Genomic DNA, 12,895 nt, shown 5'->3' with positions numbered 1-12,895 from the left:
GTTTGTTGAAGTAAGCAAAACAGTCCATTTTGTAAATAGGTTCTATGCAAAGTGAGAAATATAAAAAGTATGACTTTGGCTTTTTTTTAATTGCCAAGGAACAACTTTAAATCCTCATCCTCAACTCACATTTATGCGATGCCTTAATGTTTGCAAAGCTTTTCTATAAATTATCTTATTAGATACAACAGTCCTTGAGGTCGGAGCTGTTTCCAAATCCATTTTACAAGTAAGAAAACAAAGTTTGAGAGGTGATGATACTTGCCCTGTGTTACATAATGAGTTGAGTTGAGTTTCAAACTTCCTGGTTCTAAGATCAACAACTCTACCTAATGGAAAATGATACTTAACTTTTATCTATCTTTAATTAAATTAAATTGTATCTGTTTTTAGTTAATTCTCCTCTGAATATTCTTTTATAAAAATAATTTTTATTGATATTTGTTATTTTTATATTACCTCCCTCTTTCTTGTTCTACTCCCAGAGTATCATTCTGTATAATAAAGAATAAATAAAAAGGGGAAAAAGGTCAGCAAAATTAACCTACATATTAATATTCCATATCCAAACTCTCCTATCAAAGCGCAGTAAGAGACTGATGTCAAAGGTTAATTTCATATAAAAACTGGTTTTTCATCTAGAACTAATAAATTCCTTTCCTTTAAAGTAGTTTTCTTAGAGCAAATAGAGAAATAGGCTATAGGTGAACCAGTGGTACAGACAAGGGCTTTTGTAATCCTTTAGACAAAGAGATGAAGTGGGAGGCAGCTCCTACACTAAATCTTTCTTAATTTTTTTTTCTCAGCTCTTAGTATTGGTTTTCTCTTGACATTTCTTTTTCACTTTATTTGAAAGTATGATTGGATTTTCTGATTTTTTTTAAGTGCAACTGATGCATGTTAAATTTTGTTCTAGTCCCTCATTTTTATTCTATATATTTCTTTTGTGTGTGTGTGTGTGTGGGGGGGTGTTTCTTAAAGGCACAGGTTATGGTTTTATTTTCTTAGAAAATCTGTCACTTTTTCATTTTGTAGGATTGCTTAAGCCATTCACACTTAAAGTTATTCAAGTTAAATTATTATTTTCCCCATTTGTCTCTAATATTTTTCTGAATTAGAGATCTCCCTTATTTTTCCTCTTCCTCTGTTGAGACATTTCTTTATTTTTTATATTTCTATTCATGTTTCCTTTGAGAAGAATGTAAACTCCGTGAGGATAGGGGATAATCATGCTTTTCTTTTTATCTCTCCATGGCTTGGCATGGAGGAGGTATTTAATACATATTTAAATTGAATTGAATGAATGAGGACAGCATAGTGCTGTTGAAAAAGCACTATATTTAACTTCAAAGAGCCTGAGTTCAGATCCTGTTTGTACTGCTTATTACCTATAGACCTTAAACAAGTCACTGAATCTTATCACATCTGTTAAAGGAGAGGGTTGGAGTAGATGGTGTCTGAAATGCTTTCCAATTCTCAATCAATGATTTTGTGACCTGATATTTGTTGGCTCTTTGACCCTGACTAATCATCTCTATCTAATCATCTAATAATATACATCTGAGGTCTTTTCTAATTCCATGATCCTATCAATGTCACAGTGAGAAGTAGAAATAAGGCACTTATTTAGTTCTATCCAGATTTCAGGGATCCATGATTTCACTGGGGTGAAAAAATCCCTCCACTACTGCAGAACTCAATATATCTCACACCTGAGTGTGGACAAGAAGTCCGCCTCTTCATAAGTTGCCATGGCTAAAAAAATAAAAAAATCACCACCTGGAAGTCAGCCTGCTCTGTTGACACAAATTTCAATTTATTACATGCAATAGCTGCCAAGCCGGAAGAATCAATCTGATATGTGTTCATTCAATCTGTCCCTGGCTTCATTTTTCAAAAGATTTTATGTTCCTAGAGTTAGTTAGCCATCTGTAGCCTGGTTACTGGCTATGTAAACCTAACAACGTGTACAAAGAGAGAAAAAAAAAAAGAGACAAATAATAGCAAAGTTTTGGGGAGTCCTTTTTTATTGAGTAGAAGTGTAAATACAACATAGATATGTCTATGCTGGAGAAAGAAAAACAAATTCTATTTCCTTAAGGTTTTCAGGTTTGGGAAGTAGCTTTCTCATAAAGCCCTGTATGGTTGGGATGTACAAGTTTGCTCATGTCTATTTTATAAAGGAAGAAACTGAATAAAGTGAATTCTATGCCCATAATCATAGAGATAATAAGTTTGTGACTGGAATAGTGTTCTGTGCACTGTGGTACCACCTAGCTGCCCTCTGACTGGACCATCGAGTTCATGAAAGGGAGTAATGTGTAATATGAGAGGAAAGGCAGAAATACGAAAGGCATTTATGTGGCACTTTAAGAATTGCAAAGCATTAAGCATATATTCTCTCATTAGATCCTCATTAGATTAGAGAGATAGAGGCTATTATTATTCCCATTTTATAGAAAAGGAAATTGAGAAAAAAGAAGTTGTCACCTATTCAGTGTCACATTAATAATCAGGGTCCAATACAGGTATCCTCCGCTTCTCCAGGCTAAACCAGAACCATATTATGAAGGCCAAATAGAGGTAATGCTTATTGCCTATGTGACTTTGAATAAGTCACTGAGTCTTATCTCATTTGTAAAAGGAGAAAGTTGGAGTGGATGGTCTCTGAAATGCTTTCTAGCTCTCAATTGATGATTCTGTGATCTGATACTTGCCAGCTCTAAGACCCTAACCAAGTTACCTTCTATCTCTGGACCTCAGTTTCTCCATCTGTAAAAAGAGGAGACTATACTAAATGGTACTCTGAGGTCCTTTTTAGTTCTAACTATGATCCTATGAATGTCACAGTGAGAAACTTTTGGGAGGATGATGGATTGGGTAGGGGTGGTATAAACCAGAGGCAAGGAGGCCATTTAGGAAGTTATTGCAATAATCCCAGTGAGAGGTAATGAGGCCAGAAGATGGCCACCAAGAAAAGAGAGAATGGAAAGGAAATGAGAAATGTTAACACATACTGGGAGGGATTCTGTCCTTTCTAAAGCAGGGACACACCCACCCATTATAAACTATTCCTGAGTAGGAACAATAAGGTCCCACCCCTGGGAAGACAAAACAATGTCTTATAACAACTGTAAGCATTATTAAGGAAAATTATAATGAAAGGTTATATTTACATAGTGATTTATGGTCACAAGGTGCCCCCAGCCACTAGTGGCTTCTTAACTTTTTCCACTGGTGACCTTTTTTTGCTTTGAGAAATTTTTACATGACCTCAGGTATTTTAATATATAGCAGAAGCATACAAATCAAACATTTACTGATAATAAATCATAATGCCACAATCCCACATTCAGTTACGAGAGCCCATATGGGTCACAAACCCCAGTTTAAGAAGTTGGGGCTTAGAGGATCGAGATCTTGGTTTAGCCCTCAAGTACCTTTAGAAGCTAGGGTTGATCAATTTCCCTCTGTGAGCCTTAGTTTCCTCATCTGTACACTGAGGAGATTGGATCAGATCAGGGATTCTTTTTTTTTTTTTTTTTTAATGTCTTATGCCCTTTAGGCAATCTGGGAATTCTTCTTAAATAAATGAAGAAATGCTAGATATCAGATAGAAGCTAATGAAAATAAAGATGTTATTTCTTTTTTCCTCTCCAAGTCTATTGTACCCCTTGAAATCTGTCCATGGATGTCAGGATTGTCTGTATAACCCAGATTAAAAAAGAATCTCTGCACTAAATGAACTAGCCTTGATATTCACTGTTCTAAGGTTCTTCGGAATTCTGATATTTCATGTTCTAAAGTTCCTTCCAGTCATGAGATTCTTTGTTCTAAGTTTCCCTTCTGATACTGACTATCCATGCTTTAAGCCCCCTCCTAGCTCTTATATTCCCTGTTCTAAGGTCCCTCCTAGGCCTGACAGTTGTTGTTCTAAGGTTCCCTTCTGGCTCCATTCCCTGATCTAAGGCCATTCTCAGCTCTGACATTCCATACTCTAAGAGTCCTCTCAGCTCTGACATTCTACGTTCTAAGGATCCTCCCAGCTTTGACAGTTCTTGTTCTAAGATTTCCTCCTAGCACTGACATTCCCTATTCTAAAGCTTCTCTGGCATCCCATGTTCTAAGATTCCTCCTAGGTCTGACATTCCATGTTCTAAGATCCCTCCCAGGTTTGACATTCCTTGTTCTAAAGTTCCCCATCCCCCTGGAATGATATTCTCTGTTCTAAAATTCTTTTTCCAGCTCTTAAAGTATATGCTTTACGATTCCTCCCAACTCTGCCATTCCATGCTCTAAGATTCCTCTCAGCTCTGCCATTCCATCTTCTAAAGTTCTTTCCCAGTTCTGACATTCCCCGATCGAAGGTCACTCCCGGCTCTGACATTCTCCTCTTAGTTGTGACATTTCTTATTCTATGGTCTCTAACTATAGCTCTAACATTCCCGGTTTTGTGAGCCCTATCCCACCAGCTCCAAACCTTAGGATCCCTTTCCCGTGATCCCATGTGATTATCACAATCCACTCTAACAGTAGATAGTGCGGTGTCATCATTGCCATTTTGTAGATGACAAAATTAACACAAGGTCACATAGCTCAGCAGTGGCAAAGTTAGCATAAAAACCCAGAGCTTCAGAATCCCAATTTTAGTGTAAGAAAGCATCATGGTTATCCAAGACTCCATAGATCCAAAGCACCAGATGGGCCTCTAAAGGCCCTTGTTGGGTCCAAAGCTCTCCTTTTGTCCAGGATAATGCTGACCCTCAGGGAAGTTACATGGGTAAGATGCTTCAGAGGCAGGGTCTAATCTCACATCCCCTAATCTAGGGGATCCTCACTCTACACCATGAGTATCCAACCCTTTAAACCCTATTGAACTCCTATTGAACCGTCACAGAACTGAAAGTTTAAAACAAAACAAAACAAAACATGATATACTAAAAAAATCTTGATTATCTCAGGACTTTTTTTTTTTTTTTTGGCTCATTGGTAGAAGCTATCTAGAGAATCTCACATAACCTCTTACTTCACCAGTTACCTACTAGCAAGGAAACCATAAATGCTTCAGACCTCAGACTGCCCAGCTGGCACAATGCCCACAATGCTCACAGTAGGCACAGTACAGAACAGTTATTCTTGGCTTAATGGGCCCCCACACTTAATATGAATTTTAAGTCAAATTGACTAGCATTAAGTACCTATTATGTGCCTTGCACTGTGTTAGATGCTGAGGATATTGTTTTCAGTCATTTTCAGTCATATCCAACTCTCTGTGACTGCATTTAAGGGTTTTCTTAGCAAGATACTGGAGTACTTTGCCATTTCCTTCTCCAGTTCAATTGGCAGAAGAGGAAACTGAGGTTTGTCTAGGTCACAGAGATAGTGACTGAGGTCATATTTGAACTCTGGTCTTCCTGACACAAATCACAGGGCACCACTGTGCCACCTGGTTGCCCATAAATATAAATAAATGTAGCCCAACTCTGTCTCACTTAAATCCAATTCAAGCATAAGTCAAAATGTAACCCACCCATGATATCATTGACCATCAAAGGACAAATAACAATATATGATAAATTAGAGATAATCAAGAGAGGGAAGGCACCAGCAATAAGAGCGAGTGAGAAAAGAAGTAGTTCCTTCTCATTGAATCCCTCTTTTCTTAGAGCTCAGATAGCACCTCCCATGCGAGAGTCATTTTGATTCCATCATTAGTGCTCAATCTCTTTTATAATCACTTTGTATAACTTTGTGCATGTGTGTGTATACACATATACATATACACAGAGATACACATATATGCACACACATTTACATACATACATATGTGTATGTGTATATGTGTGTGTGTGTGTGTGTGTGTATTTGTTTATAGACAAGACAATTGGGGTTAAACGACTTACTAGGATCACATAGCTAGTAAGTGTTAAGTGTATTTGAACTAAGATCCTCCTGGACTTCAGGACTGGTGTCACACACATATATATCTATATCTATGGATAAGTCATAAACTTCCCAGTAAAATATAAAATCCTTGGGGGTTGGGGTTGTTTTGTCTTGTCATTGTATTGTTTGTGCTTGGCATAGAGCATGCAATTGATTTTCATTCTGGTCAAGCTGAGCTGATCTGAGGAAATTCAGCAAAAAGGTTTTTGGTGTATGTATAAAAATTTTCCGCATGTATGTGTTCTGCATTTATTTTGTGGGTATACATATAACTTAGTGTATATACAAAAGGTAGTCATTAACATGTGCCAATTCCACAGATGAGTTCTAAAGATTATAAACTGTCATCTAGCAAGTGCTTTGATCTTCTTGTCTGTAAACCCAGAGCTCACAAAAATAATAGATGCTACTCATAGCTATTAAAGGCTTTATAAAGCCTTTTACATCCATTTAGTCACTTCTTCCATACTACAGTGTTGTGAAGGAGGATCTTTAGCGCTTTATATTTTGCAGTTGAGGAAACCGAGGCAAACAAGGTTAAAGGTAAACACACAATTAGTAAGTATCTGAGGGCCAAATTAAACTCAGGGAGATCTGAGCCCTCTATCCACTGCACCATCTATAGCTCATAACTGATAATTAATAGCAATCGATTGATATTTATTTTATAATCTTATTTTTCTCTTGTTTAATAGAATTTAGATGGCAAGGGTCCAATGACAAGTCAATTTTTTGCTTTTAGTCTTTTATGTTTAATATTCCATGGACTATTGCACAGACAGATATAATATCTGCTTTTTGTTGCTGAGTAAGTATTGCTGCAGAAGATCATCCTCTGTAGCCTTACTACCAGCATGGTCTGGGTAGGAGCAGATAGAAGGTTGGTTATGATAATCAACTCCTTCCTGTTCCCACATGACCTTGACCTGGTTTTTTTTTAATGGACCATTATATTTGTGATAATAATTAAACATTATTCCCTTCCATGAACTTTCTGGTCCCAGTAAATTGACATTCTTTTGGTTCCTCGAATACGACCTTTCACCTCCTATCTCCTTTGGCTCTGAGCTGTGGCTAAAACCCTCTTCCTTCCTCTTTGCTGCCTCTTGAAATCTCATCCTTCCCTCGAAATTCAGCCCTAGCACACCCTTCTGTAGGAGGGCTTTTTAACAGGCCTAGATGCTACTACTTCCTCCCCCAAATTATGTTGTATTTCCTTAATATATCTTACATGTTGGGATATTGTTTTCTTCTACAGAGAATGAGCAGTATTGAGGGTTCATCTTGGTTGGAGTTTTGTTTTGTTTCGATTTTTTTTTTTTTTGCCTATATATCTTCAGCAGAAGTTAACACAGTGAATAAAGGAATAAATGAACAAATAAAGCATTGATTATTTTCTTGCTATGTACTAAATGCTGGAAATGTAAGTGGAAACGATCTCAGTATGTGGCACATAGCAGGCACTATAGCACACAGTGGGCATTTAATAAATGTTTACTGATTGATAATAATTAAAGAGGAGCAGTTATCGCACTGGGTATGAATTTATTAAAAGCAATTTACTATATGACCAACAAAAGTCACAGAAATCCTGGAGTTCTATTTGAAAGCTAACAAACTATATGGCAAAGAATATTAACTGTAGCAAGCAACATTTACACATAATGCTTTAAAGTTTACAAAGCACTTACTTTGTAAAAAGCTTAAAAAGCTGATACTGTGAGTACTATTAGCCCCATTTTACAGATGAGAAAGCCAATCAACCAACCAACATTTATTAAGTGCTTTGGAAGTCTGAAGAAATAGCAAAGACAGTCCCTGCCCACTAAGAGGTTAAAAATCAAATCAGGAAAATAGTATTTGCACAGAGTTTGCATTCTACTGGGAGAAATAATATTTATACACATAAGTCCATACAAAATTGATACAATATAAAAACTTGTTTGGGGAAGGGAATTAAAAAAAAAAAGATTTCAAGTGAGTTCTGGAATAAATCTGGCAGTATAATTTCTGAGATGACTTGATGAACACCAATAGATGATCTTGGGAGGCAGCATTTAATCTGGAGCAAATATGAAAGGAAAGTACTCTGGCTAAAAGCCAGCTAAAGGGAAGCAGGGCAATCTTGTGCTGATGGTGAAAAAGTTAAGACACTCTCCAGCCCTGAACACTACGGAGAAGCATCATTAATGGAATGATGTTGGGAAACCTTCAAAGGGACTAGAAGCAAAAATGACCCTGGGGAGAGATCTGTTCAATTATCAACCACTATTACACCGCTGCTGATTTATTGCCTCTGTGAAGTACTTTGAATTTGGGGAGTTCATATTATTTTATATATTTATTATATATTAAGATACATTATACATAATATGATATAAATATTTAAAATATAAATAAAATATAAAAATGAAATGAAATATAAATATTCTACACACACACATATATATTTAGTTTAAAGTACTCATTTGTGCTAATAAAATCTCACTATGATGTAAAAGGGCAGGTGTTTACCCTCATGTTATAGATGGGGAAATTGGGGTATAGAGGGCCAGTGATATGTCAGAACTAAGGCTAGAAAAGGAATCTAAATTCTGTGTGTATCCCATCTAGAATATTCCTTCCACCAGCTCAGATCACAAAATCTCTTCTCTACCTTCCCTGTTGATTCTGGACAGGTCACAAGTTCCTACATATCAAGCTAAAAGGATATCTCAATATTTTCTGAACCAACTCTCTTTTTCACACAGGGGGGAAACTAAGACACAGGGAGATGATGTGATTTAGGATGATAGGATCAGAGAAAGAGCAGAAAGGGACTTCAGAGACCATCTAGCATAAACCTCTCATTTTACAAATGAGGAAACTGAGTTCCTGGGAGAAGTCACTTAGGAGCAAAGACCTAGAACTGAAAGCCATCTAATCCAACTCCCTAGTTTTAGAGGTGAACAGAAATAAGGCACAGGAAGATATCTATCTATCTATCTATCTATCTATCTATCTATCAAACTATCCTGAAATCACACATATTGCAAATCTTGAAGGCAGGATTTGAATTCAGGCTTCAAATCGAGAGATACTTGCATAGCGCTAGTTATATTGCCTAGAATAAGCAGAACACATGTGATTTTCTTTGAGGAAATACCCTGAAAATGATGAGATATGCTGTAGTACCCAGTGAGACAGGATAGTATTATATAAAGAGAAGTGGAGTATAAAGAACTGAATCCAAATCCTGTCTCTGTTACCTGTGTGACTTTAGACAAGCCAGCCCTGCTCTTTCTGGACCTTGTTTTCCCCTAGAAATTGAGGGAGCTGGAGCAGACAACCTCTCAGGTCCTATCCTACTTTTCAGCTCTAATCCTCTCTCTTAGCTTTGCTTTTGCAACAACCACTTTCTTTCTGTGATTAGGATGCAAGGGCTCTTGCCTCTCAGCATGAGGACCATTCACCCAAAGGCAAGGTCAAGGCCGACACCCATTTCTGCTCTCCTCCTCTGACCAAAGTGAGGTCAAACCAAAGTTTCTAGGCAGAGAAAACTAACTCTGAGAGAAGGAGATTGAGTGAGTGTGGTGTGGGGAAAAAGCATTTGGAATCAGAGGTCCTGGGTTTGAATTCTGACTGTATGTTTTACCATCAGTGTGATTTTAGACAATACACTACATGGGCCTCAGTTTTCCCATCTGTAAAATGAATAGGCTGGATGAGATCATCTCTAAGTTTCCTTTTCAGCTCAGGGACCACAGGCTTAGATGGCCCTGGACCCTCACAAAACCTAGCTTTGTCTCCCCAGCCCCTAAAGAAAGATGAAAGGAGCCAGAGAAGAAGGGAGGGAACCGGCAGCAAGAGAGGAGGGAGGGAGCAATGAGGGCGAAGGCCAGGAGGTAAGAGGAGCTAGGGGATAAGAAGAGGGAGAGAGAGAATTAGAAGGGGGAAGGGCAGTAAGGAGGGAGGAAAGGCCAATAAGAGGGAGAGAGGGATGGTCAGTAAGAAGGTTGGAGGGGGCAATGAGAGGGAGGGGGAGTAAGAAGAAGGGAGAGGGCAGTGAGAGGGAATAAGAGGACCATGAAAAAGGAGGGGAGGAGTAGAGGAGGGAGGGGCAGTGAGGAGGGAGGGGGAGTAATAAAGAGGGAGGGGCAGTAAGGAGGAGGGAGAGGCAGTAAGAAGGACAGAGGGGGCAATGGGGAGGGAGGGAGAGTAAAAAAAAGGGAGAGGGAGTAAGAAGCACGGAGCGGGTATTGACAGGGACGGAGGGGGCAGTGAGAAGGAGGGAGAGGCAGGACAGAGGGGGCAGAGAGGGACGGAGGGGGCAGTGAGAGGGAGGGAGGGACCCCTCTAGTTGGTACCTGGGGGCTGTCCTGCAAAGCCTCCTCCAGCAGCAGCTTGTCCACGGCTGGCATGGTGCTTGCTCCGGTGCTGTCCGGCTCCTAGGGGGCCGCCGCCGCAGCTGCTCGCAGTGACACGTAGGGCTCCCAGCTGTGGCTGCCGGACCCCGAGCCCTCCGGTGTCCCGCAGCGGAGCCGGGGGCTGGGATGCTCTCCCCGGCGGGGAGCTGTCTCGGAGCCGGGCCTGGGCTCAGACGCTCAATGCCCGCTGGACGGTGCAGCCCACCCCTCGGTACCCGGTCGGCCTGGCAGCCAGCTTGCTCGCAGCCAGTCCTCCCTCCCTCCCTCCCTCCCTCTCTCCGCAAGCTCCTCCTCCTCAGGCCGAGCTCCTGCCAGGAGAAGAATCAACAGGAAGTGTGGCGATCCTCGGGTCCTGATGGGAAGTGTGGCCGGCCAGGCTTCCTCCTACGCGGGGAGCCCAGCCTGCTTCTCTCCTCCCCACAGGCGCGAAGGGGAGGAACTGGAGCCCAAGGCTCTCCCCTACACTCCTTCTGAAAGTTCTGGGATGCAAGGGCTGGAAAAGACCTTGCCACATCGTATGATCGATAGCAACTTAGATAAAAGAGAATGTTAATGATGATGGAAGGGGTTCTTGGAGCCTAGAACGTTAGTGTAGCAAATGGGAAAACAGAATGTTAACAGTGAGAGAGGCCTTAGGACCTAGAGTGTTAGTGTAGCAACTTAGATGAAACAATGTTAATATGGTGGGGGGGGGTTCTTGGAGCTTAGAACATTAGCGCTGTAACTTAGAAAACAATGTTAACTAACTGTGAGAGGTCTTGTTACTTAAAATGTTAGTGTAGCAACTTAGATGAAACAATGTTAATGATGGGGAGGTGTTCTTGAAATTTAAACTATTAGTTGAGCGATTTAGAAAACAGAACGTTGAGTGGAATGGGCCTTAGGACTTAGAATGTTAGTGTAGCAACTCAGATACAACAATGTTAATGATGGGGAGTGTTCTTGGAACTTAGAATGGTAGGGTAGCAACTTAGAAAATAAGTTAACAGTAAGACTTTGGAGCTTAGAATGGTCGTGTAGCAACTTAGATAAAACAATGTTAATGATTGGGGGTGGTGTTCTTAGGAGCTTAGAATGCTAGTGTAGCAACTTAGAAAGCAGAATGTTAACTAACAGTTAAGAGGGGCCTTGGAACTTAGAATGTAGCAACTTAGATAAAACAGAATGTTAACAGTGGAGTGGGCCCTACAGAACCTAGAATGTTAGGGAAGCAACCTAGAAAATAGAATGTTGACAGGGGTAGGGAATCTAGAACTTAGAAAACTAGATAATAACTTAGGAAATAGGATGTAATTTGTGGAAAGATCTTTATAGTGGTGTTTCTGTATCATGGACTCCTTCAGCAGTCTGGTGAAACCTATGGTTCCTATTTCAGATGAAGCTTTTTTTTTTTTAAATGCACAAAATAAAACATAGAATCACAAAGGAAAACCATTATATTTAGTGATAGTTATAAATTTTAATTGAATTGTTAAATTAAAAAAAAGGTTCATGGACCTCACTTTAACAGTCTCCATGAATATAATTTAGTAAGCTAGTGTCCATACCTCCAGAGGTATCCAGAGATTCCACTAATAGGCATATCCCCCAAGGAGGTAATTGATTTAAAAAAAGAAAGCAAGAAAGTCTCCATATACACTACATTTATAGCAGAAATTTTTGTGGTAGCAAAGAATTAATGCCTACCACTTGGGGGATGATTAAACAAATTGTAGTCCATGAATGGAATATTACTATGCTCTAAGAAATGATGACTATCACGACTATAGAGAAGATTAGAAGAAGAGAAGCTAATGCAGAGTAAAGTAAGCAAGACCAAGAAAATAACATGTATGATGACATACCAAAGCCAAAAGAACAATTGAAGATAAATGCAGAAAAAATTACAAAGAACAAGCTTGGCTCCCTACAAGAAAACATAAGAAGACACCTCCCTCCACTCCGTGGTAGAGATGAAGTATCCACAGGTATGGAATATTGTACAGATCATATATATTATATATATGTTAATTGGTTTTGATTATTTTTTTCCTCTCCCTATTTTTCTTTTTAATTAAAAAATCTTTTATTAAGGATGGATTTCTGACAAGCTATTCTCCAATTGATAAATGGTCAAAGGATATGAGCAGACAATTTTCAGATGAAGAAATTAAAACTATTTCTAGCCATATGAAAAGATGCTCCAAGTCATTATTAATCAGAGAAATGCAAATTAAGACAACTCTGAGATTCTACTGCACACCTGTCAGATTGGCTAAGATGACAGGGAAAGACAATGTCGAATGTTGGAGGGGATGTGGGAAAACTGGGACACTGATACATTGTTGGTGGAATTGTGAATACATCCAGCCGTTGTGGAGAGCGATTTGGAACTATGCTCAAAAAGTTATCAAATGTGCTTACCCTTTGATCCAGCAGTGTTACTACTGAGCTTATATCCCAAAGATCTTAAAGAAGGGAAAGGGACCTGTATGTGCAAGAATGTCTTTGGCAGCTCTCTTTGTAGTGGCCAGAAATTGGAAACTGAGTGGATGCCCATTAAT

General features: G+C 39.3%; 1 protein-coding gene across 1 annotated transcript in view; it reads right to left on the bottom strand.

The window, feature by feature from the left end:
• APPL2 (adaptor protein, phosphotyrosine interacting with PH domain and leucine zipper 2) overlaps window positions 1-10,630 on the bottom strand; it is a 79,590-nt gene extending 68,960 nt beyond the window's left edge. The window contains exon 1 of the mRNA XM_003771096.4: window positions 10,293-10,630. Within this exon, the coding sequence (XP_003771144.1) occupies window positions 10,293-10,346 (54 nt within the window). The 5' untranslated portion in view covers window positions 10,347-10,630. The remainder of the gene's footprint in view (window positions 1-10,292) is intronic.
• Between the last annotated feature and the right edge of the window lie 2,265 nt (window positions 10,631-12,895).

The sequence above is a fragment of the Sarcophilus harrisii genome, chromosome 5 (genome assembly GCF_902635505.1).
Source record: "Sarcophilus harrisii chromosome 5, mSarHar1.11, whole genome shotgun sequence".
NCBI lineage: Eukaryota > Metazoa > Chordata > Mammalia > Dasyuromorphia > Dasyuridae > Sarcophilus > Sarcophilus harrisii.
The sequence above is the reverse complement of the archived record's forward strand: the minus strand, read 5'-3'. Positions and strand labels throughout refer to the sequence as shown.